The sequence below is a fragment of the Meleagris gallopavo genome, chromosome Z (genome assembly GCF_000146605.3).
Source record: "Meleagris gallopavo isolate NT-WF06-2002-E0010 breed Aviagen turkey brand Nicholas breeding stock chromosome Z, Turkey_5.1, whole genome shotgun sequence".
NCBI classification, from domain to species: Eukaryota; Metazoa; Chordata; class Aves; order Galliformes; family Phasianidae; genus Meleagris; species Meleagris gallopavo.
Genome location: NC_015041.2, coordinates 18426759 through 18452471, shown reverse-complemented (window position 1 = coordinate 18452471; position 25713 = coordinate 18426759). Strand labels below are relative to the sequence as shown.

The window sequence follows — 25713 nt, the reverse complement described above, 5'->3', positions numbered from 1 at the left end:
TCCCGGATGCCAGGCACAGCTGTAATGTGACCAAATGAGGACTGTCTCAATCAGCTCAATGATGCTAATCAGCAGATCATGACCAGGGAACTGTGTATGGTGCTTAATATTGGTTTCAATGTGGCAATGTTGGAATATCAAAGTTTGTGGCAGCTGAGTCCCATGAATGCTCATACAGCAAGAGAAAGGACACCATATGCAAGTTTGTCAAGACCTACTTATTTAATGCAAGGCTGAGGGTAACAGTTTCCTGGATTGCATCATTACTGGAGATAAAATGAGGTATCACCTCTCTGCAAAATGAGTCCACAGAATGGCAACACATGAATTCTCCATCAAAGAAAAAGTTCAAGGCGTAGCCCTCAATGGGCAAAGTGACAAGCACTATCTTTTGGGATAGGAAAGGAAAGATCATTCTAGATTTCTTGGAACTCAGACAAATCGACAACTTTGACTGCAGCATCTCAATGCTGACTAAGTTGAAGGCTGAAATTTCCAGAGTCAGGCCAGAGAAGGCAACACAACAGTAACAGGCCCCATACCAGTCTTAAGACAACAAAGCACATTACCAATCTTGGCTGGACTGTCCTAGCACATCCACTGTCCAGATTTGGTGCCTTCTGACTTTCATTTGCTCAGGCAACATTTTCCTAAGAATGACGCCATCACAGCAGCTGTGAAACAGTGGGTTCCTCCGCTGGTGCAATTTTTACAAATGCAGCACGAAAGCTCTCATTCACTGCTGCCAAAAGTGCACAGCTAATGGCGGTGGCTATGCTGAAAAATAGTGTTTTGAAGCTGACAATTTGTTCTACCAAGTAGTGTTACTGTGCTTTTAACATCTGTTGTAGTTAGCATAGAAATAAATACAAAGCATTACTTTTGGAGGGACCTTTGCAATGCTGATGCTACACAAAGGGACAAAAACAAAGTTTGCATATTGATTATACTCCTGGGTTTATAGGTATGAGGGACAATTTATGCCACTTTAAACTTCAGAAATAGAACACTTAAGAAATTTATCTTAAAATGTAGCCCCAGCTACAGTGGTAATTTACATCACTACTCCCAACCATGTTCAGTAGGCAGTGTTTTAGGGACCAAGGGCATATCTAATCTAACTCAACTACATGTACACTATTAAAAGAACACTCTTGAAGCTCTGGGATAACAAACAAACAATTAAGATTTTAGACAACCAGAATTCGACCAAATCTGAGTAAGAATTAATGACATTTGAGAATGTGCTCATCCTCAGGTCTACTGGTTGTTGCAGCTTCTCACTTCTCACATCCTAGCTCTGACAGGATTCTCCCCCATCAGTCTTTCTGTGCTTTTTGAAATAGAAAGTACGCATCAATGTTTGAGCTATTGTTTGCCTCCATGTATTTCCCCCTCAGGTATTGCACACAGAGAGAACATTACTCTTTAAGTGTAACACTACTGCCTAAATCTTGTTGCTAGACACTACAGTTATTCAAATCAGAAATCAGATAAAATTCTTTTTAAAAAAGAAGCCAGACAAATGAACGTGGGGAATGGCTCAAAAGATTCTAACAATTTGAGTGGACAGATTCAGACAGCAAAAGCAAATAATTAGGTAGCATTTGGTTTATGCAAGAAACAAATATGTAAAACTAAGAAATTACTGCTAAGTGAAAAGGTGCTGCAACACAGAACTCAGGAAAGAAACACATCACGAGTTCTCTCTTTTTTTTTTTTTAATTTGAACTCCTAAAACCTACCACAATGTGCAGCTGTGAGCAGGAAGATAAACAGGATGCTGGACTGATGGACTGTACACATACATGATAAATGAAAGGGGTCATTGCTTACAACTGAATGATACTGCCTACAGAAGAAAGGTATAGTTTAGCTAATAAACTGTCACTTTATAACCTGCTTAAGCCAACTAATGGCCCTAAGAACCACTGTGAACTGCAATTGCACTGCAGCTATTTCCTATCATATCCACTGTTTTAAATCCTTCATTCTAAGTTCTACTGTTAAAGGAGCAATATACTTAAAAAAGCAATTGATTTTTGCCATATTGTTTCAATTGAATAACAAAGGAAGCTTTCACTTCACCAAAAATGCAAAAAGTCACAAGTCTGTCCATATATGTACATTTGTGAAATTGACCACTAACTAGAAAACTACCTAAATACAATGAATGAACACTATGTAGTTTAGAAGTACAATACCAGCCAGCCTTGCTATAATACTCAGGACGCAAAACCTGTTTCACTTCTGCAGCCGAGAAATCTTGAACTTGCTTGGGATATTTTAAGAAATACCTAGTCAGGAAGCCAGTTAATAAGGTATTTCTAAAGGAAAAAATAATCATCTTCTCTTGAGAAGGTTGAATATCCTGATTAAATGCTGTAGTTCAATATATTTTTGCTTAAGCAGTGCGAACTGGCTTGCAAAAGAAGTGTAATTTTGTAAAATTTTATTTTAACAGAAGTTTCAGGTGTGAGATGCAGCAAGCATATGTAATGTAACTTCTATGAAATGCCCGGAACAATGACTCACATTGTTCAGTAGAAAGAACAAGCACTTGACAAAATCAATTTCACATACTTTGTCTGAATTTATGTTTGTCTCCGGCAGCCTATTACTTGTCCAGTAAAATTTTTGTAGCCTCTGCAGAAATATGTAAATGAAGCTGCTTTTACTGGAGAATAAGTATTCTTAAGTAATTTGAATACCAGAAAAATAAAACTGCCATTTGCAGAGGTTTTATTATGTTGAAAACTGCCAGAAATAATTGGCTCTTGCAGCAGGAAATTCAGAGCAGCTTAAGGTAGTACAGAATAACAACGTTATCCAAACAAATTCTTTTTTCCTTCCTCTCCATGAAAAGCGCTTTATTGAAAGATAGGTATGTATTTCAGCAAATTAAATTTTAGCTGACATCTCATAAAGAGTGTTTCAAATATGTGATAACATTTACGTTTACTGAAAAACAAAAGAGCTTTCTGAAAGCAGTTGCTTGGTTCACTTTTGGCTAGATGTCTATCTTGGTGATCTGGGAGAAAAATGAAAGCTCCATGTGCACGCTAAAAGCAGTGAAACAAATCTTTAAGTTATACACATATAAAAGTTCCTCGATTTTCAGGTACTGACTACATATTCTATAGCTTTACAAATATTAGTACAACTTCATGATTTGTAAGCAACACCTAAGTTATCATTGGAAAATACTTCATATTTTTCAGGGAATTTGTCAGACTAAACAAACTCACACAATATTCTATTTCTGACTTTGAAAGCAGACAAGGATTATCCGAAAATAATCACAAACAGAACTCTTATCTAAACGAGAATTACACAGGAATCCCATTAGTGACAATATAAGGTCCGAGCAACACTATTCAGAATTTTCACTGAAGAAATTCTATGTGCCTTTATCCACTGATGACCAAGTCAAAGGACAACAGTATCAGTTACTTGCTATACAGCGCAAAAGCTCTATTAGCTTTTCACAGCAACTCTTCCACTCAGCGTCATAAAGTGGAAAAACAGGATGAATACTAAGATCTGCCCTCAACTTGAAGCACGACTGAACAAATATTGTTCCCTGGAAAGGACACCAAGGGACAAATCAGCCAACTAAAACAACCACAGATGATAGAAGTAGCTAGTCAAATATTAACATGAGAATGTACAATAAGACACAGTGCTGTTTCCTCACCTTTACTAAATGACACATTCAAAGAACCAGAAGAAAGTTTATAGGTATATTGCCATGAGGCTCTATAGAGGGTATGTAGCATGAAAATTCTGTATTTTAAGCTTCTTTAGCCCAAATAAGGATGTAATAAAATTACTTATAATTAAATATGAATTTGTGGAATTGTAAAAGGTCTTACAAAACATCTTAAGCAGCTTCAAAATATTCTTTTTATAGCATTTCAAATTCTCTCACCTATTCAATGAAGGTAGAAGTGAAATCAGTGCCAAAGCAGAAAGTTTTCTTCTCTCTGGCTGAGTGATGTTATCCATCCGATCAACCCACATTTCAATCATGTTACCAAGAATTTGGTCCAACTGCAATGAGAAATAGTTATATATACCTGAGAGAAGCTGCAGCAACAGATGTATTTGGTTTTGCTTCCTATTCTTTTATTATTTACGCTTGTGCTCACAGCCTGAACCCCCTTATAATTAACCTCAAAATTAATTCCCAGACCAGAACATAGATTCAGAACATTGAATCACTCATTTCTCATATCAGAATCTCAGAATACATAAATTGACTTTTTTTTTTTTTCCTCTTTTTAAAACCTTCACTGGTAGTAATTAAAAACGAGTCTTTACTTCAAATGTTTGAAACACTAGGGTAAGAAAACTAGTAAATTTTTCTTCAAAACATAGCAAAACACTTTGGGAAAGGAACTCCAGTGAAAACTGAGCATGCTGAACAAACTGTTCCTAGGAGCTATCAGAAAAGGATGACAAATCAACCATTATCTCTGGTGCAAAACTCTTCAAGATAGGACAAAAAAAAATTCTCACCCTACAATATCACGCAAACTGAGACCTTATTGGGTCTACTGTGTGATGCACAGTAGATGCACAGGAAGAAAATTTAGAGACTGCATAAAATTTCTTATGAGATGTTTTAAGCAAATTGCAGGAAAGTGTAAAACTTGTTACAGGATGTCCAGGAGAAGGAACAAAGTAGGAGAAAGGGAACGTGCTTGGACCAGGTAAGAAACAAACATGGAAAGCGCAAGAAAAAGTTCTTTCATGTTTAAAGAATGTGACTTCCATATGCAATCCAGCTGAAACACCAAGACAAACATCCTTACCTCCTGGCCTGATTCACATGCCATCTGGTTCAAAAGTAATGAAAAAAAACTTGTATTTTGTAGAAGAACTCTACCTATGACCCCCAGATAAGTAGACATCAGCATTGGGTATCTCTGAAACGAAAATAAACCAGAACAAAGAACATTTAGTTCAATTAAATATTAAAAAAAAATTACAGCATAGAGCACAAAAATTTATGGAAAATAGTCATAGGCATCCTTTTTGTAATTTAAATTATAAATTACAATTTCAAATTATCTGAAAACACAGTATTGAACAATCATTACCAGAAAATTTTCTGACACAGTATGAAAACTATAGCAAACCAGGATCTGCTTATTCCAAAATAGCTACCACAACAAGCAAGGTGATATTACTTTATGTTAAAAAAAACCCACGTCTTAAAAATGAGCAACATACTATATTGTTAGAAGATTACATTTCAAACTGACTGCAGTTTAAAAATACTGTTTACAATTTTAGTAATATTAGGAAAGGCTTGAAATTCTGATGTTACTTATTTCTGAAAGAGCCTACAAAAATCTGTTAAAAACAACTTTGAAATAGTTGCAATCTAAAATGCATAGAGAACAAACATTTGTTTATCTTCGTTGTCATTTTTCATTTTACAAGAAGATATGAATAAATCCAGCATTTAATAACAAAGCAGTAACACTTTTGCAGAATTTGCTACTTGAAAAACAAAATGCCAGCATTTACCTGAAAATGTTTACACAAAGGATTGTTCAGACAGTCCTTTTTTGTGTGTGTTTTGCACAGCAAGAAGTAAAATATTAAGTAGTATTACTTGGTGTGATCTTGAAAACAACTTAAAAATAGTCAAATACTATTATGATATGAGAAGATCTTCAATTTAAAAGCAAAAAAGTGGTATTTTTGATCAAAAGTAGCGCAGAAAATTTTAGACAACAGAATATTTTTTTCTCCTGTTTGCACTGCAAGTTTGAAGCATACAGGATTCTACTGTCTTCTGCACAACATGCAAATTTGCTGAAAGCAGAGAAAAAGAAGAAGGACATGTATGTAAACAAAATCTGAAAGCTGCTTCCATCTCAAAAAGCCTTCTCACATTCTTCCACACAACTAACATATTAGTGATGCTGATTAGAAAAAGAAGGTCAAGTAAATCTCTCTCCTACCTTATTTTTGTCTGGGGCAAATGCACTTAAAAAGTAGTATATCTTTTTTTTAAAAAAGCACAACAAAATGCCTTAACATCTACAAAGAATCTGACTAAATACTACCAGCAGAATCATAGCACCTTTTTAGTGTTAATAATGAAGGAAAAACAAAATAAAACTTGTGGCATTTTATTAAAACAAACACTGAATCAGAAAACAGGTGGTGAGTACTCTTCTTCAATTTTTCTACAACTACTTTACTATGTACAAACTTTAAAAATAGCTGTCAGAAATCGATCAGATGGACTTAAACTAGAGAAAAAGAGAAATTTAATCATGGGAAAACTGAACTGGACAAAGGAAGGTACTTCCCTGTTCAACAGGAAAAGTGAAGTTACAAAGAGCAACTCTTACCTCTCCATCTATAATCCCCCTGAATACTGATGGTAGAAGAGGCTGAAACATTTGAGGACCCAAAACAGGATTTACTTTTAGGACATTTTCCACAACCTTAAGAACAAAAATAAGTTAGACAAAAAGTGCACATAAAAACTGTAATTGAAGGTTTAAAAACACATATACTACAAAGCTGTGATAGGAAGTTCACTGTGGAGTACCAACAAAATACAAAACTGCTGAAAGTATATTTGAGTACACTAAAAACATGACCTGCTTTCATCCTCATACAGAAATGATGGAAACTCAAATGTGAAACCAAATCAAGGGTCCACCTAGCCAAGTATGTCCTCCTTAGCTGCCTCTCAGCCTGGTAAAGCTGGCAAATCCAGGCCCCAAGAAAAGCAGCTTGAAGTACGTTGGAAGGGAGGAGTCTTAGCAGTTTAAGGCTTATTTCCATACTTATGTTCTATTGCTTTTTTTAGAGATCCACTGATTAGGAGCTATCAGCTCTTTGCGTGTGGTAACCAACAGTAAGAGATCTCAGATACGCTATTCTAAGTACCTGGCATCCCAGTTTTTACATTCCTAACCCTTTGCTTCTCAGCTCTCTCTTCTCCCATGAGTTGTGAAATAATTTTCTTCTATGCTTTTTTGGCCTTTCCCCAGTTGTTTGGGCTCCTTCCATGTATCAAGATGGAGAGCAAAGAGACTGTAGGAACAACGAGCTGCTACCTATCCTCTTCTATGCCGAATGGAGACCATACATCCATATACAGACATAAAAGAGTATGAAGCAGGCAATATAAATGTATTTCCCTACATTGTTCATCTCAGTCCTCACCTCCCTTCAGTTCGGGGAGACTTTTCCAGGGACTCCTCCTGCCCAGTCTGTCCTGAATCTAAGTGTACGTAAAAACGGTGGGTTTTTTGTTTGTTTTTCTCCCTCTAGAACCTTGTTCACACTAGTTTCATTTAATAGTCCCTGTCTCTTGCCTTGAAAGATATTTTCTCTCAATTCTGACCTTTAACATACTGTTATAATGAGGGAGAAATATAACTTCTCCACCAATTCACCTCTTTAGGAGCCTAAAGTTTTGGCCAAACAATTTGTTCCTTGTACAGAATCTTTTCAAATCTTTGTAAATACTACTTGCTCCTATCTGAGCTTTGCCGAGTTCTATCTGGAAGCTCTTTGAGATGAAGAGACCAGAGCTTTAAATAGTATAGGATCTAAGCAAAATCATTAATTTTTCCAGGTGCATAAAAAGATTGTTTTGTTCCCTATTTCTCCAAATGTTGTTTGTATGACCAAAGGGGTCAATAATGACTTACAGGGTACAGAAGAACTAAATACAGCAATTAGGCAATTATCTACCTTTTCATATGAAGATTAGAAATACTCTAAATGAATTTAGGTTACTAATACACAAGGACAATTCTGAAATTTTTTGAGGGTTGAATCACTTCGTAATGTTTCATTTTGACCAAGTAATGGTAAATTTTTTTTTTGTGAATTCTAAAACTAGCTAAAAAACAATTGTGACAACTTATATAACGAATCAGTCAGATAAATTTTGCCGTTTTATTTTCTAATTATAAGTATGAATACCTTTTATGTTATGCTTTGGTAGTCCTCTCTATTTTACAATTCAACCAGAACAGAACAACCTAGATTTGCTTTTTCCACCTTCATAAATTCAGTGACATTCACAATCAAGTTACTTGAATCCAAATACAGTTCTTGTTTTGTGGCTCCAGTGTCCTCCAGGTTTTGTAAAGATAGCATAATATTTGCCATAGAGGGATTGATCATATGGCTGTTGAAATGTGCTGCTACCATTCTCTAGAAAAACCTACTTTCATAGGAATACAAGTCCTCACTAACCTCCTTTCCTTAGTGATCTACATATAGTGGGAAAGATTTCATGGACTCTTAATCTAAACTCATCCATAAAGAGGACTCAAATTACTTTAGAATTATATTAAGAAAAATACCTTGGAACCATATGACTTAAAGAAAGCCTTACAAAGATGGTACAGGAACTGCATATCAGATGATTGATTTTTATTTCTTTACAGTGCTATATTTGGGATCACACTATCCTTCTATGGGTAAAAATTATGCATGTAGGGTTTTTTTTTGTTGTTGTTGTTGTTGTTTTTTAATATATGTGTATTTGGCTCCCAGTATACACATTTTATATGTAGTTTAAAAAACTCCAGTAATACTAAGCATTAAATAAACTGTTTTCTTCCCATGTTCTATATTCATCATATTTAAAAATATTACATAATCCTGAGAAAAGTCTTGCAAGAATACAGATGCTTGGAGCTGAAGATCTAAGTATTTAACATTTTCTCTGTACTCTACCTTCAAAGCTTGAACTTGACCTTCTGTAGTTATGTCTTTTAGGAGTTCACAAAATGATCGACACAAGTCGATGGCATATGTCTGAAATGAGAAGATAAATGAGTTATATTTTATATTTACATATAAATTTTGAAACAATCTCAGTGAATTTTCTAACAGACAAGGATTGAAGACATGACATAATGCCTCTTGCTCATTTCTTGATAGAATTTATGATCGTAACTTTAATCTGTTACACTCAACAGAGTGACAATTACTACTCTGCAAAGGACCTTTTCAGGCAGGAAACTACTTAATTAGTCACAGTAATTCTATTCTTTCTGACATTTGATTTTATTGGGTGTTCACCATGTGCCATAAAGATGAATCCAAATAGCATGCTTATAAATACATAAATGAACAGATGTATAAATGTTGGTATATGTCTGATGCCAGTAAGCCTACATGACATACGTATAAAATGGCAATATACCTGTAAAAACTCTGTTGATGATAAGAAAACATAGGCGTTGATGATCTTAAAGCAATTTTTGAGGTTTTCTGAACTCAGCTCTGGAAAATTAAAAAAAAAAAACGAAACAAACAAACAAAAAAAAACAATTCAGAAACTGATTGTCAAACTGAAATACCATTAAAATAGTTAATTTCTAAAAATTAGAAAAAAAAGAAAGTTGTTAGACTAAGCACCATTCATGTTTTGTCTTCCTGCCAGGAAAATCACAAAAAAGATTATCAAGTTCAGCTATCACAATCTCAGATGGAAGCACAAGAAATCCTATAACTTCCAAACCTAATTCTAATCAAGAAAAAAAACAAAAATGAAGTTTTGGTTGTGATAATTGGCTACAGAAACATAGAACAAATGAAACATATATTCAAGAAACCTGCAATTACTTAAAAATCATCTATCCTATTTGCATCCATATATTTGAATCAGTAAATGCTGAGTAGAATGAGTGAAGTAATGATTGCAGGTCTGATCTTCTCACCCAGATACCGAATCAAGTGGCACTGAGCTTTTAGCCTAAACCACACTGAGCATTAGACCATATCTTGAGTACTTCAGTAAGGAAAGCACATAGATTTAAGAGATGGTATACAGCAACAGTTTTTAAGAAAGAGGAAAAAACAAATATCCTCAGGCAGCATCTGAAACACTGCTAAAAAAAGAAAAAAAATCACTCCAGAACAATAACACAATTCATAGCAAAACTAAAAAGTTTCAAATCTTCACAAGAAGTTTGATGCTAGTGCCAATAGACAACAGTCTTCACTGTCTGAGAACAAAACAGAACACCAAAACACTTTCAACAGCTTGCTACATTTACTTAAAAACAGTCTGAGAGAGATTTTTCTTGGTGAATTAAGCAGAGTCCTATTCTGCAACCTTAATAAATATTCTAGTTTAAAAAAAAAAAAAATCAGGGAGAACAGGAAAAGATTTTAATAGAAATTTTTGTCAGAATTCCTTATAGATTAAACAAGCACCAGCAGCTGGCTAAGACCTGATGTGTGTTTCACTGCTTGAACGCGTGCAGCCAACATGAAACCATGGCTTACACCTGCTTACGTATATAAAGGAATAATTTCCAAAAAAATACTCTATGACAGAAACTATTGGTTGCTTTTCCATTATAACACTGGAAAAGTTCTAGGGAGTTTTAACAGTTAATTCTCTTTATAATCAGAAAGAAAAGAAGAAAATCTTTAGTTATCTGACATGGCCCCTAGAGAACTCTGAATGCATAATTATTTTAATACTTCAGCATTTCCATAGGTTATGCTTAGTCATCACTCACTTTGAATATTTAAGTATCCTGACTCGAAGAGAGATGAATTTTTAAGAAATCCATCCAACGCTTTCTCAAAAGATTCCAATATATCAGACTTAGTGGTACTTTTAGTAGTCGTCGTATACTCTGCTCCCATGAGATCCCACCTGCACTAAGTTCAGCTCTCAACTGAACGTGAAAAGCTCTTTCAGATATATCTGGAAAACGAAATAAACCTTCCCAATTAAACTACCTTGCTCTAACAGTTACATCACTGAGGTGGGAAGGATGAGGATGGAGAGATTTTTCTTACATGCTTTAAGTTTCAGCTACTTGTATAGTGGAGAAGCTACTAAATAACTACTTAGTCTAGGTTCTATAACACGCAGAGTCATCAGTGATCAAGATATTTTCAGAAAGGACAGGAATGAGGAATACTAGAAATAATGTAGGTTTTATAACTACAAAGTTTTATAAAAGTATCATCTCAACACTACATTGTCATATTTGTAATATGTGGAAGTAGTTCAGTCAGATTCCCCTGTTGTAAACAACAGAGAATTGCAGGTCAGTATGTACCAGAATTGTTTTTGTTTTCCAGCCAATGCATCCATTGTTTTGGCCCATGGAAATCAAAATTTTTGCTGGAAGGACACTCAGAAAACAGAAGTTTCTCAGAAAAACCATCAAGAAATAAAATAGTTCAGAAGAAAATTGGTTTATAACTACACATTGCAAGGGCTGTTGTGCATTCACCACTCAACTGCATCTCTGATTAAAAAAATATTGACAAACACCTTTATAAAACTTCACCTGAAAGAAAACTGGCCCAACTTAACTGTATTATTTATGCAATCGCATAATACAGCAACTTTTAGTAATGAGAACAAGGAACAAGGCAAAACAACAATTTAATTTCAGTGCTGTTTGCCAATCACAATTTCAAAAATTTATGGAGTTTAAAATTTCCTACATTGTTATTGGCTGAATTATGGAAAACATAATTCAAACTTTAATTCTTCAGACTGGAAATCACTGTGGTTTTAAATAGAGCAGACAAAATATTCCATTGACCCATGTCAGTAAACTCAAAATTTTTTGTTAAAATTTTTAGGAGTTCTTTAAAAATCTCAGAAATGACAAACTGAAATTTGTCTCTTCAGCACAAAGAAGCTTCAAGCTATTTAAAAACAAAAACAAAAAACAACCCACAACTCCTGCAAGTACATAAAAATATTAAAGAAGATATGAAAGACAAACAAAAACCTTATTCTTCCTTTCTAAATAGTTAAAATTTTGCTAACTCCTTAGCTTTTGCTGCCACAGTGGCATTATTTAATGCACGAATACTCCTGACAGTAGGAAAGAAAAAAACTCAGAAATTTTATTAGTAAAAGACTCACCAAGAAGGGCAGACATGTTCTGAAATATTCTCAGGAGCTCAGGTGTAAGACATGGGCTATTCTCCAATGTCACTAACCTAAGAATTGATTAAATGAAATACTTCATACAACTTATGAAAAACATTAAGTAATTGCTTTGACAGATGTAATGTATTGTACTTTCTAGGAACCACAAATAACTATAACAATTGCTTGAAGCATATTTCAAATCTAGTATCAGTTCTTTACAGTGTATGTATTGGTTGAGGCTTGGCTCATGCCAAGAGAAGGAACACTGTTCTGATGTGTTTTGCTATTGTAAGGACAACATGTGCAGTGCTACACACTTCCAAGGAACAGGTGATGTGGCAAATAGTTCAAATCTTTAATTTTTTCCCCTGCATTTTTTTTAGGTCTAAAATAATACGCTGATTATCATAAATGACACACATTTATCATAAAATGACAACTATATGGTCCCACAATTTATATAAACTTAAAATTCCTCACACTTGAGAAGAATAACTATGTATGAAATTCATGCTTAAAGCCACAGCAACGTATTCTAGCTTGGGTTCAGATCTAGGTGTGGGATTATTGTATTTATACAGAATGACCAAGGTTGGAAGGGACCAAAGGATCATGATTATCCAACCCCCTCACCACATGAAGGCCCACCAACCTCCACATTTAATTGTAGACCAGGCTGCCCAAGGCCCCATCCAACCAGGCCTGCATTATGTAATTATCTTAGCTGGCCTCCTGCTCTTCCTTTAAGAAGCAGTTAGAATCCCACCAATGTCTGCCAGCTCCATCCATATCACTCTGATGCTCTAGAACATGGGCCTATATTTTGGTTGCTGCTAAGTGATGGGTTCCTGTCTTGGTCCAGGCCGCTTGGTAGGGAAGAGTCTCTATTATGGTGCAGCAACAGGAAACAGGGCTAATTTCTACTTGTCCAGGGTCACCTATGGGCACAGGTTGGACATGCCTGCTCTGGAACATCTTAAAATACCACGTATACAATCTCCAGCATAGGCATTGGAATAATCATCTCAAGATCAATATTAGTAACATGAACATCCTGATCTGCTATCTTAAACCTTGTGTTAAGTATTTTGAACATAATGCACTTCAAATTTGTTTCCCTCTCACGGACAGTAATATAAACCTTAGTTTTGCCATACATAAAACAGATCTTTTAGGGGTTTGGCATTTGAACTACAAATGTTTATCTACAATTCTGATCTCAGGAATCCCTTGCTATTTCAAGACAAACTCAATATATTCTTATTCAACTGGAAAATTATATTGTGCTGAATTTGGACTAGAAAACAGTTTCCTTCCTTCAGAGGGTCAGCTGCAGCAGAAACATCAGCAATTAGCCCTATGGCAAGCAGATCGTAGTACCACCTTTAATCTTCAGCCACCAGAGAGCATGAAGCCTTTTAAAGTAGCTTCTGCGTTTTATCCATGTGAACTCCATTATCTCTTCCATCAATCAGTTCTGATAATCAGTGGGTTACTGTGCTCAAGTCAAGTGTGTCAAATTGTTAGTTTAGTATGCACATTAGAGCGTCAGCTTTGTCTTGTTTATTATCAATATAAAACCATAGCTTGCTATGAACTATCTGAAAATGAATCTCCTACTGAACTAGTCAGTTTTAATCATGTTTCTTTTACTAACTTCAACTTTTTTTTAAGAGTTATGTTCCTTCTTTTCTTCTGGGGATACAAAAAAAGGATTAAACACTTAGAACTTGGAAAAAAACATTCTTACCACAACTCTAAGCCATCTTCCAGAAGATAGACATGCGGAGGCTGGGAAACATCAGTACTTAGCTGAATAATTGGAAGTAGAAAAGGATAGAGATTTTTGCTTTCTGCTCCCAGGCCCTATAAAAGTAAACAACATTTTTTTTAAAAGGTGAAACGCTTCAAAAACCTTAACTTAAGCATTTTCAGACTAGAACTGAAAAAGATCCGTGATACAGTTCTATTCACATGTGTAAACATCCACTTAAGAAGTCAGACACTGAACTTCATTTCCTACATGAAAATGCTTGAGCTTTCTCTCAACAAATCTTCAGTTGTTGTTTGCTTGTTTTTTTTGCTGTTTTTTTTTTTGAGAACAAGCAGCTTATCAACAGTCTGCAAGAAAAAAGTTCTAAACAAAACACTTCCCTAAATAAGATTCACTTGTCCTACGCTTTCTCAGAAAAGCCATAGCTCTCACAAGTAGTGAATGAGTAAATGCCTAAATTACATTAAAGATCAAAAAAAAAATTAATCTTTGGACCTAGGCACAGTTTAAAACTTATTATATAATCTGAGAATCAGGAGGAGGAGTTATCTTTCTCTTATTATCAAAGATTGACAGATTGGTTACAGGTTTCTGGTTGTTTTTATTGTTGTTTTTTGGTTGGATGATTTTCTGGGGGGAGGCGGGGAGTTCAAGGTAACCACTCATAAATTGAAACTCATTTAATGGAGATTTGAATTCTTAAATTGGACACTACCACTGTTTTGCAGAGTCACTACCTAAGAAAACTGAGCCTAGCTGAACGCTACTTTTGTGCAGATACTAATAGTTTTATCAGATATTTGTAAAACTGTTCTTTTTCAGTTGAGGCTTTTGTAGAATAATTTATTATTATTGCTGTTGTTCCAAAAAACTACCATTTTTAGAAAAAAAAGAAAAAAAAAGAAGTAAAAGAATCTTCCATAAATATGTTCAACCACTTTTGGCTTCCTCACAGGCCAGTCACAAAATACTTCTCAAGTTATGTAACACATAAAAACACATACTATGTTTGAACTAACTTGACTTTTAAGAGAACACTATTTTTTTCCTTCATTTGTAATGTATAATGACTTTTGCTACTCTGCAACTGTTTTTTTTAGACTGCTAATAATATCCCTTCAGTCAAACCTTTCCCCCTGTTAAACACTGTCTATACATTCTACATCTTCCTGTATTGATACTGGTCTACATTCCACAATCCCTTTTCAATCTTTGCTAGTTCTACTACATCTTTTTTGCAATATAGTCTGGAGGGACTTAGGATGGCATGCAATTCATATTAAGGAAGTTCTTAACAGTATGGATTCTGTAGGCAAAATAGCCACATACTGTTTTAGATAGAATGTTGCATAGTATAGTCATTATTAATTACCTGGCAGACTCTGGGTCTAAAAGTTACCCAGATTTCTTGCATTTTAATAGACTTGAAAAGCAAGTCTATAGGCAACTATAGGCAACTGTAAACAACAATAGGTAAAACTACGGGGTGGTGAGGTGCTGGAACGGGTTGCCCAGGAGCTTGTGGATCTCCTGTCTCTGGCGATGCTCAAGACCAAAAAGGAAGGCATCCTGGGCAACATGATCTAGTACTTGATCTAGCAGTTAGCAATTCTGCCTGTGCTGGGGTTGCTGGAACTTGATGATTCTTAAGAGCCCTTCTGATCCAAGCCATTCTGATTCTATGAAATTTAATGTTGTTATATAGCAACAACATATTCTGGCAATATTAAGTTTAATACTAGTGCTGAAAAAGAGATCATCAAAAAACTGCAGGAGGAAAAAAAAAAAAAAAAAAAAGGTCTGAGAATCACTATATTCACTTTTCTTCCCAGCATTATTACTTTTTTATTATTGCATCTAGATGTACTTGTTAACAAAGGCAAGGTGATAGTAGCTCCTGCTGAAAGACATTCTGATAGGTCTGACTATTCCATTTTAAAACATATTGAAAAAGAGGAGATATTCAAGTATGCTCAAAAATGAAGCTTATGAGCATAGATGAATTCTCAAAAAAAGAAAAAAAAAGTCTGAAACAGAAATACAATTGTGTAATACAAATCTACTATATAACAAAGTAAGTTCAAAGCTGCTAATTATCTCTATTCCATATAACACAAGCACAAAGCATAAGAGAACATAAAAGCTGGGAAATTTATGAAGAGATGGAGGTGTTTTTTCCCACATGCTACATAAAAATAAAAAAGTATATGGAAGTTGTACAGTAAAAAGTCAATGGAAAAAACAAATAGTTAAAAATAGAAGGGCTATAATGCTAAATATACAAGTTGACCCATAATTAGTTAATGCCAAAGGAAACTCATAAAGACATTAAGACAAAATGTTAGAACTTAAACAAACATTTGATGATAAGCTGAATTAAAACCCAAATTTTAAAAAGCCACACTATCTGTGTGGCTCATGTGTTGACCTGTGATTTAGAAACTGCTTATTTTCTGCGTAAAGTGTGCAAAAAAAAAATGTTGAATGCCCAAGAGCTGAATGGAACACAATGGGAAAAAGAGATGCACCTCCACTATAGAATCAAGTCTGAACCACATACTCTGTTTAAGAAGAGATTGACATTCCTAACACCTTACAGGAAACAAAGGAAGACAGAACTAGCTGTTTGATGGACAATAAAAGAGGTTCAATTGCAAGATTACAAAAAGCAAAATTTCAATCCTCCAGAACGCAAGCAGATTTGATTACAGAACTGCATTTCCTGAACAAGCCTCAAGAAGCAAAACAGTTGAATGCTTAACATTAACCATGATTATCTCCATTATCACAGCACCATGTTTCTATTTTAAGAAAATAACATGCAGCATTTATGAACAACAGCAATATGAACAGCATTTAGAAACAGTCTTTAAAACCAAAGTGTAGCTAAACATTACATATTTATCTATATAAATGCAGATGTAAAAAAACTTGATACACAAGAACCATAGGCAACTCTCCTTCAGGAATACTGAAGGAGACATAAGCAATTTTTGTGTGCTTTTGACACCTTACCTGAACAAGATGGATTAAGGTAGTTAGAATGGCACACCGTAACATATTGTGCTCCTCACTCTGTTTCCAAAGGAGAGGTAAATACTGAACCAAACATCCTACATACGGTCGTATCTGAAATTCAATACACAAACGTGTTTCTTAATGTGTCAAATAAGGTCATTAATTTATCCCCAACATTGTTTCTGATATTTAAGAGCTACTTTTCTCACAGTAAAAAATACAACTGCTTTAATTTACTTCTCTTTCCTCTTTCTAAAACACTGTATTTTTTACTGCACAATTGAGCTGATTTCTGACTGAACACTGGTTTAAATACAGCATCTGATCTATAGCTATTGATGACAATAATGCTTATGTAGAAAATAGGAAACAAACTATAACTTAAATTGTTAACTGACGATGTTTTCTTTTCATTACTATACACATCTTTATCACAACACAGTTACCAACCAGAAGCAATCTCAGGAAAAAAACAATCCTTTTCGATCTAAATGTGGGAATGTAAAGCTTTCTGTCCCTCAAAATGTCTCCTAATATGCAAAGTTCAATAAAACTATAGATCAGACATAAGACTAGATGATTAGAATAGAAAATAGAAACTTCTTCAAAATTGCAATAACTATGTTATATAAGCAGTAGAATTCATGTACTCCAAAAAGTGAGTCAATGCCAAACATAAAGTTTTAAAAGATTAGTAGTAATTGAAAAAAAAAAAAAAAAACAATATTAGACAAAAGGAACTAAAAATTAGAAGATGACTAATATTATAGGCACCTACCATAACTAAAACCTGTCTAGTAACCAGTGATACTTTTTACTAATTTTGTGCAAGCTGAAAACTTTTAAAAAAAGTTCTCTGTGGTATTAGTACAAAGCTAGTGCTGTTTGAAGTCTGGAAAAAAAATAAAATACCTGTATACTGACTCTTTCATTCACACAAGACAAAACATGAAGAACATGCATTTTCGTGTCACATTCTGTTACTTCCTGAAGAAGTTGGAAGAGCAGTGTAAACATGGATTCCAAATACTATAAGAAAAAGAAATAATAAAGCATTAGATAATAAAAAATGCAACTGATGATGTGAATTGGTAGTATTTCAGTGTGCTTATAATACCAAGACATTTATGAACTATGAAAGAATTATAAAGTGTGCAAAATGCTATTTTTTCAAAAATGCACAATTAACATTCACAGTTTAAAGAAGATAAAGAAATCAGGTACACTGTTATTTAACAGTTCAAATATGTAATCATTGTGAACATACATCATTTTGGTGTTTCAGTAAGTATAACCACAACATCATAAATAAAATCCTATTAGGCCAAAGACCATCTCTGCAGAAGAAACACAGTTTTGATCAGAGCAAAGGTATGGTCATCCAGTTTTGGGGGTCAACAGGTGAAATTCACTAAATGTATTCACTAAAGACAGCATTCATATCAACTCTGTATGAAAAACCTCAGCACCCGATAACATATGAGATAGATGGATATAGATAGAGAGAGAGAGATAGATATATACACACACACATATATATTTACATATATATCAGTATACACAACAACAGGAAATTCTAATCATCACTCAGTAGAGAAGTTCAGAATTGTCTGGCTGCATACTGCACATAAAAAATATTCAGAGCAAAAGTATGAATCTGTACATGTTTTGCCCTATGCAAAGTACAAGTAAATGCACACACGTACACGCAAATGAAATGGGAAATTACACTGTTTTTCCTGCTTTCCTCCAGAAATCATATCGTCACCAAGTTTGGAAAGGGCCTCTGAGATCATCAACCATAAATCTACCAGTGCATGAGATTACATTCATATAAATGATCTTACCGGTAAGAACTGGTCTGTTCTGAACTCGAAGTCATCTACGGGTACATAGCCATTAAGGAAAGTAATACACATTACACATAGACACAACACTCCAATAAGCAAGCATTTAATGGATATATGACAATAACAAAGTAAAAAAAAAAAAATGGCAGTAAGTTTAAAGCTCCTTATTTTTCAGCAACTCTGTATACCTCTCTTAATGTCTAACCAGCATCTTTGTTAATAAAAGGATATTTAACTTCAGCGTTGTAGCTGTTTCAATACGGACCTGAAAGACAAAAGTCAAGACACATCATCTTTATGTCCATTAAAATTACTGATTCTAGGCATAGTATCTGAAAACCTGTTGTTTTGATAACTCAATTGTCGTGCTTGTTCTACAGTCCTGTAAAAGAGATGTTTAGGTCACTCTGACACATTTGTTTGTTTTTGTTTTAGGATCCTCTACAGTTTATTTTGCAGCACCCAAAGATACTACCTGGATAAATTGCTCAAGCAGAACCATTGAGGTCAAGAAAAAAAACAAACCAAATTTCTAGCCTGTGACAAAAACTCATATAAAGGGGAAGGAATTTAACTTGGGATTACACACACAAAAAGCAAATAGATAAATTCCACAAGTGGCGTGTTCTTTCTTAGTGGATATCTAGAAAGCTCTTGCTTTAAAGTCACATACTTGACAAGGAAATCCATGCTGCTCTGTTGAAGCTGTATGGAATCAAAGAGCTGCTGGATTGCCAATTAGTAATAATTAAATAACAAGCTAGCTCTGCTTTTCATTTATGATTGTTCTCATGGGATTTTTGGTCTTCTTTGCTGGGTAAACATTAGCTGTGTTTAAAACAAAGAAATAGGAATGCAGATTCTCAACTTAACTTTACATGATGGTAAATGGAAATTGCTGCTTGAAATTCTAGCTTTATTCAACTGGCTTAGCAATCAATGCTGCATTTGGCCAGCATAGAGCAGCTACATCAATGCTTTAAAAGTACTGTATTTCTACATCGACAGTATCACAGAACAACTCTGTTTTATCTACACAAAGTATCTGCAAGTTAATAAATGACTTCTCACAAGATATTTCACACCTTTGTTTAACAACACCACAGATTTGCTTTTGACAACATTTTTGCACAATTATCACCTAGAGAGCATCTTAACATTTGGTTTCACGACTGCTGCCAAAATTCCAGAAATGGACTCTCCCAGAACTTCCCAACATACTGTTTTCCACAAGATGTAATAGACTTTGAAAAATAGTGATAAGGAGTTTTTAATAACCTTTACAAAAGCATGGAATTTACATATCACCAGTGTTTAGATAACAGATGAAGCAGAAAACATCACTTAGTTACACTTACCACTAAGTCTTGATCTTGAAGCAAGTTACAAATTGCCTCATATAACATAGGCCTCAAGTCTGATTTGAATTTTACTGAAATCCACTGTCCAATCAGCCAAATTACTCGTCGGCGTATTGGTTTATATCTCAAAGTAGAAGGAAAAAAAAAAAAAAAAGTACTCATTAACTCACACTTGCTGTTCTAAAATAATTTGTTGAAAAAGAAATTTGATAAATAGTTTCCCCAAGACGATTATTAGAAGATTTAGTTTTTTAAGACCAATATTTAACTTGCAGACATAAAGAGTTAGGCAAGACAAATCCTACCAAAGGATTTTAAGTAACAATCTATTTTGCCTCATTACTTCAATGTATTTTTCATTTTATACAATTCTGGCTTTATAAGTCATCAAGACAGCAATTTAAACAACCTACTGATGCTTCCTTACATTGAATAAATCTAACTCATTTAAAATTCCTATAACTGTAAAATAATTGACAAAGCACACCTTCAGAGAGTATGGAAGTTGTGAAAGTAGCATATATGTAGCACTTCATCAGACTGGAACACAAAGCTAATGAGGAATAAGATTCTATTTTTGCTTGAGATTTACTGAGTGACAGTAAAACAGGAACAATCTCCCACCAAATGCTGCTGAAGCATGTCTTTCAGATGACACAACCTTCCTGACACCTGTCCTACTATTTATTTAAGCACCTGTGACAAAACAACTTTCTCCGTTCTTGGAATACTTATGCCTGATATGCAACATCATCAAATTCAGATCACTGAAAAAAGTATTACTTTTTTTTCTGGAAAACAGTCGTGGATAGTTTTTAAACCACTATCACTTGAAGAGAAGTTTTAAATGACATTTGAGAGGAGTACATAGCTGTCTGCCAATAGCAAGTGATCTCAACTCTGGTGATACTTGTAGCACACAGTCCATACCTCTAATCTGCATTCTTTATATACTCCCACTCCTTGCAGAATCATAGAATAATTCAGACTGGAAAAGATTTAGTTAGTTACTGACTGCTGTGGTCATATCACTATCACTCCCACAACAGCTGGAGATATTCAAAGAAAACAAAACACAGCAAATCCTCTGGTCATTGCTAGCAGCACCCAGGTTTTCATTCCAAAACTTAACCTAGATCGTGATTATCATGGTTGCATAAAATGTGACCATCTGTGGAAGAGCAGATCATACCCTCTATTCTCTTTTATCTAAAGTGCTCATCTACTGCTGAAGTTGTCATTAAAGCAGCACTTCTAACATGACCCCTTTTCATTACCTTAGAATCTTAGAATCATAAAATCCTTGGAGTTGGAAGGGACCTCTAAAGGCCATGTAGTCCAACTCCCCTGAAACAATCAGGGACACCACAGCTCAATGAGGTTGCCCAAGGCCTGATCCAGCCTCATCTGGAAAGTCTCCAGGGATGGGACATCAATCACCTCAATGAGCAACCTGTTCCAGTGCCATGTCACACTCACTGTAAAAGAATTTTTCCTTATACCTGACTTAAATCTATTATCTTTGGGCTTCAAAAAATTTTTGTGCTGCACGTGTTGCTCAGGCCTTAGCAGTGCTGCTCTCACCGTGCATTCATTGAGCAGCTGCACAACCCCAAGGTAAGAACTGCCTTGATGGTCTCCAGTTATAATAGCAGTAGAAGCTATTCAAGCAAGCAAGGCTTCAAAGTTATAGACTGACCTCTACTGTAAGTTCTTGTCCCCATAGGTATTTCATCCTGAGCTATCACAAATGGCACCCGAACAGTATGATGAGTGATGAGGTGTCTTTCCTACTATAAATATAACTAAATCAACCATTGAGGATTTCTGCCAGTTTTCATTTATGCTGGGATATATGGGTAGATGCCATAAATATGCCAAAGCCAGCATGAGCTACAAATACAATTGGCAGCTTTATTCAGAGATAAGTGCTGCTCGAGCACAGCAGCAAAGGATTAAGCATATGCACATTATCTGAATTTTTTCCTGTTCTGAAGCATTATGAAGCACTGTAACGCTTGACCACTGGTGGGCAGCAGAATGAAGCTGCAATTGTGTTTTATTAAAATAAGTAAGACTAATGAGAAAAGAAGGAAAATACCAGGAGACACTGAGTAAACAACTGTGGTAGTTATTCTACAATTCTAAATCAAGTTTATACAGCCAAATGTAAGTAATTAGAAAAAACTATAATGACAAGTATTTTAATTTTCTTGAGTTTAGCAGCATCTTTCACTGCACATGAAATTCATCTGTGTTTGCCTAGAGTATGCTTAAATCTGCCATTTAAAAATAAAAAAGCCAACTAGTAACTTTTATTCCTCGCAGAAAATGACTTAAAATTTATAGTAGCTCCTATAGGCATTAGCATATAAATTAGTTCAATATTTCATTTTACCAGACTTAATAGTTATCTGAATTATCAAATACAGATGAAAAATAGAAAGGTTTTCAAAGGACATTAGGGTCACTTTCAATGACTAATGAGAAAAATGAAACCTAATTAATCAGAGTCAAAGGGTAACTTGGAACCCACCTGATAAGACCACACGTATTAGCATTTACTGTCCTACCTGGCAGAAGGGTGACAGCTTGAGGAAAAGGGAGGAAGACTGTTCTTCTAAACAGTTGTTGAGACAGACAGCAATGTCTTTCTATCTCTGCTCTGAGATGCCAAAAATTATCTTTCAAAATACCATAAGATAGATACTAAAATAAAGAGGTGCTCATACGAAGGTCATATAGTTGAAGAGGAACTTAGTAGGAAGCAAAACCCCTAGTAGGCAGTCTATATAATACTCTTTACATAGAATCAGCTTTAATTATTCACACTTGTCCAATACAAATCTGCCCCCACTTCCCTACTTTATTTCTGGCAGAATGAACCAAAGAGTGCTACAGATAGTTTATGCTTGAAGAAAACAGAGAGCAACAAAAGAACAGACTACCTTAGCTAAGATATTCATAGAAAAATCACTTCCACAGACTTCAGTGAGACTTAGCTGCTTAAAAGCCTATGGGAACTTAGGAAGCCTGAGTAAGCACTTTTTAAATAAGCAAAATCTGATTGTCCTGAGAAAGCTTAATCAAGTTAAATAGCTGAAAGTGGAAGGCTTATAATATCTTAATAGAACATGGAAAGTGGATCTGATAACAGCTTAAATATTATTAACAAAAGGCAAGCTTCATAATCACATCAGTGGCTGTTTACCTATTCATATTTCATACTCCGGTCATTTCAATAGGTACGTTTCAATAATGATCATTTTTCAGGTCTACAATAATGAGACATTGTATCTTACCGATTTGTATCAAGAATCCATGTTTAAATGAGGAATATATAACAGTCCAAAATATTTACCTGTTATGAGAAACCTGAAGTTCTGCTAGCAGCTGATTTTTAAACCAGTGATCGAAATCCACACTGTCAAATAGTTCATAAGCAGCCAGTCCAACCGCATTATACACTGGAAAAAATCAATAGAATAGTTATGCTTATTGTTTGCTCAAACGTTTCATTTTTCATTATAAATAATGAGGCAAATTTAATAATAATTATAAAAAAGATAACCTGACTGAAAAAATGAAAATAAAACCAACGAATATACTCACAAGAATGCTATCAAGAACATGGATATTTTAGTAAAAGGTATGACAGAAGAAAACTTACAGACGGCTGAAAGCAGTTAAAAGTTGTATGGACAATGAAGAATTCATTCTATTAAGAATGGTTCTGTTATAGCGCTCAGACAATTCTTTTGACATAAAGTACTTCAATTTCTAAAATAGTTAGAATATCTTCAGGAATGTGTTGCAGTTCATATAACTCGTATAATTACTTCTATTATATGAATAGATCTTCATATAATCTTTAAGAAGTCAAGCACATACACAATAGCAACTCCGTTCCTTCAAAGGTAAAGCAAAATTTAATTTACCAGCATCTTTAATCAGTATAGCACTGATATCTTCCAAGTTGGTAGTTCCTACAAGACAAAAGTTAAAGAAAAATATATAACTAAAACAATGCCAGAAAACTGTTTGTTTAAGAGTTTATAATTGAACTAAACATGCTGTAAATTAAGACAGCTTCACTAATTTTAGTTACAATTCAGTATTTCAGTTTTGACATCTTCTTCAGTGAATGTACTGAAATCAAATCTGTTTTCATACTATACTTCTGACTCATTTTCTCAGAGCTGATAAATTTTAATAGCAAGAAAAAGTCAGAAGGTTGTATTTTAATGAGCAGACTCTCAATCCACAAACAACAAAAGACTGTGTCTACCATGTACTACTGCCAGCTGTCACTACCTAGACTTACCTCCCAAATACTATATATGCATGAGGACATCTGCTTAGTAAAGTAAACATAAGTAAACATTTTCCAAAGTCTTGAGAATTAATATATTCTAAATACCATCCAGTACTTTAAGTCTCAAATAAAAATATCTGGGAAATACTACTAGGGGCAACAGGAGTAAGAAATGCATGCATGAGTACATCTCTTAGCATAAAAGCAGTATCTTTAATTCTTGGAAAACAAATTAACTGCCAAACCTTTTGTAATGAGCCATATACCATTTCCAGCATAGCAAATCATCCAGAAACTTATAGATATAAAATACATAAGGAGAGATTCTGGATGTGAGGTCAGAAATTCTTATTTTCTGAGTGTGGTGTCTATGTAATAGTAGGTACTGATCCACTCTGTAAAGTTCAAATGCAAAACAATATAGTAAATAAAATACAATGCAACCTTACAAAACCTAGTACAAAATGACTGGAGAAAAAGTGATAGCTATGACTTATAATTTTCCATGGCTACTATAAATGGTATCATAAAAAAAAAAATCTGAATCATTTCTTAGCAATGAAGACTTCAGATTTTGTACAAAAAAGGCTGAGCTTTTAGAGTAAATTCTTCAAAACTAGAAAGTACTCTTGACTCTCCAAAAACAAGCATAATTTGAGCTTTCATTTTAAAAGGTTTATTTTTCCCTAACTTCTGCATAAACACAGCAGAACTAACATAAGTTAACATAAAGCCCCGCAAGACTGAAAAGTTTCCTGTTAAAAACAACTTAGACTTCATTAAACTTGTTGATTGATCATTTCCAAGAAAGTCTGAAAGCTCACAGAAATAGAAATGCTCCAAATTTTGTCAGCCGTCTAGAATTACCTCTACCTATACACGCATTGCATTTTCCTTACACCAAGTTTAGCAATCTTAAAATACTAACATGCTTTCAAAAATACCACATGAATGCAGTCACATTCACTCACCACATCAGATATCAGAAGGTAAAACTATTTCACATTTCACAGACATTTCAGTTCATAAACTGTTTATAAAAGGCAAACAATGCTACATTTTTTGTTCCTGTATGTTTTAAACAACTTACCTTGCAGACTGTGAACCATTTCTAAAAGTACAGGAGTAAGAGTCTGATTATATTCATGGAAAATATCAATAAAAAGAACTTCCGTACATGGCTGAAAAATTGAAAGAATCTGTTTCAGAATCAAATGAGGGCAATTAAAATGTATTTTAGGCTAAATTAGGTAAATATCTTACACCAAAGGTCATAATTTAAAATGTAATATACCTCAGGAAAATCAGTTTTATATGAAATACCATTTCATATTATACAGTATATAAGATTTTGATGAAAGTGTCTATATTAGCAAGCTCTGTGGTACAAGAGTGGATTGGTGGAGTGAAACAGCAAAAATTGAAAAGCCAACAACTGTAGATATTTCAGTTTTTCACTAGTTTGTTTTTTTTTTTTTTTT

At 34.4% G+C, this 25713-nt stretch overlaps 1 protein-coding gene across 1 annotated transcript in view; it reads right to left on the bottom strand.

Moving 5' to 3' along the window:
- IPO11 (importin 11) overlaps positions 1-25713 on the bottom strand; it is a 137996-nt gene that overhangs the window by 17792 nt on the left and 94491 nt on the right. Inside the window, exons 3-17 of the mRNA XM_010725468.1 lie at positions 25323-25473; positions 23856-23903; positions 23279-23384; positions 19915-20041; positions 18788-18821; positions 18554-18594; positions 17619-17735; positions 16704-16817; positions 13665-13780; positions 11906-11982; positions 9203-9282; positions 8731-8811; positions 6375-6470; positions 4818-4931; positions 3932-4053 (exon numbers count right to left, since the gene is read on the bottom strand). Coding sequence (XP_010723770.1) covers positions 3932-4053; positions 4818-4931; positions 6375-6470; positions 8731-8811; positions 9203-9282; positions 11906-11982; positions 13665-13780; positions 16704-16817; positions 17619-17735; positions 18554-18594; positions 18788-18821; positions 19915-20041; positions 23279-23384; positions 23856-23903; positions 25323-25473 — 1424 coding nt within the window. The remainder of the gene's footprint in view (positions 1-3931; positions 4054-4817; positions 4932-6374; positions 6471-8730; positions 8812-9202; positions 9283-11905; positions 11983-13664; positions 13781-16703; positions 16818-17618; positions 17736-18553; positions 18595-18787; positions 18822-19914; positions 20042-23278; positions 23385-23855; positions 23904-25322; positions 25474-25713) is intronic.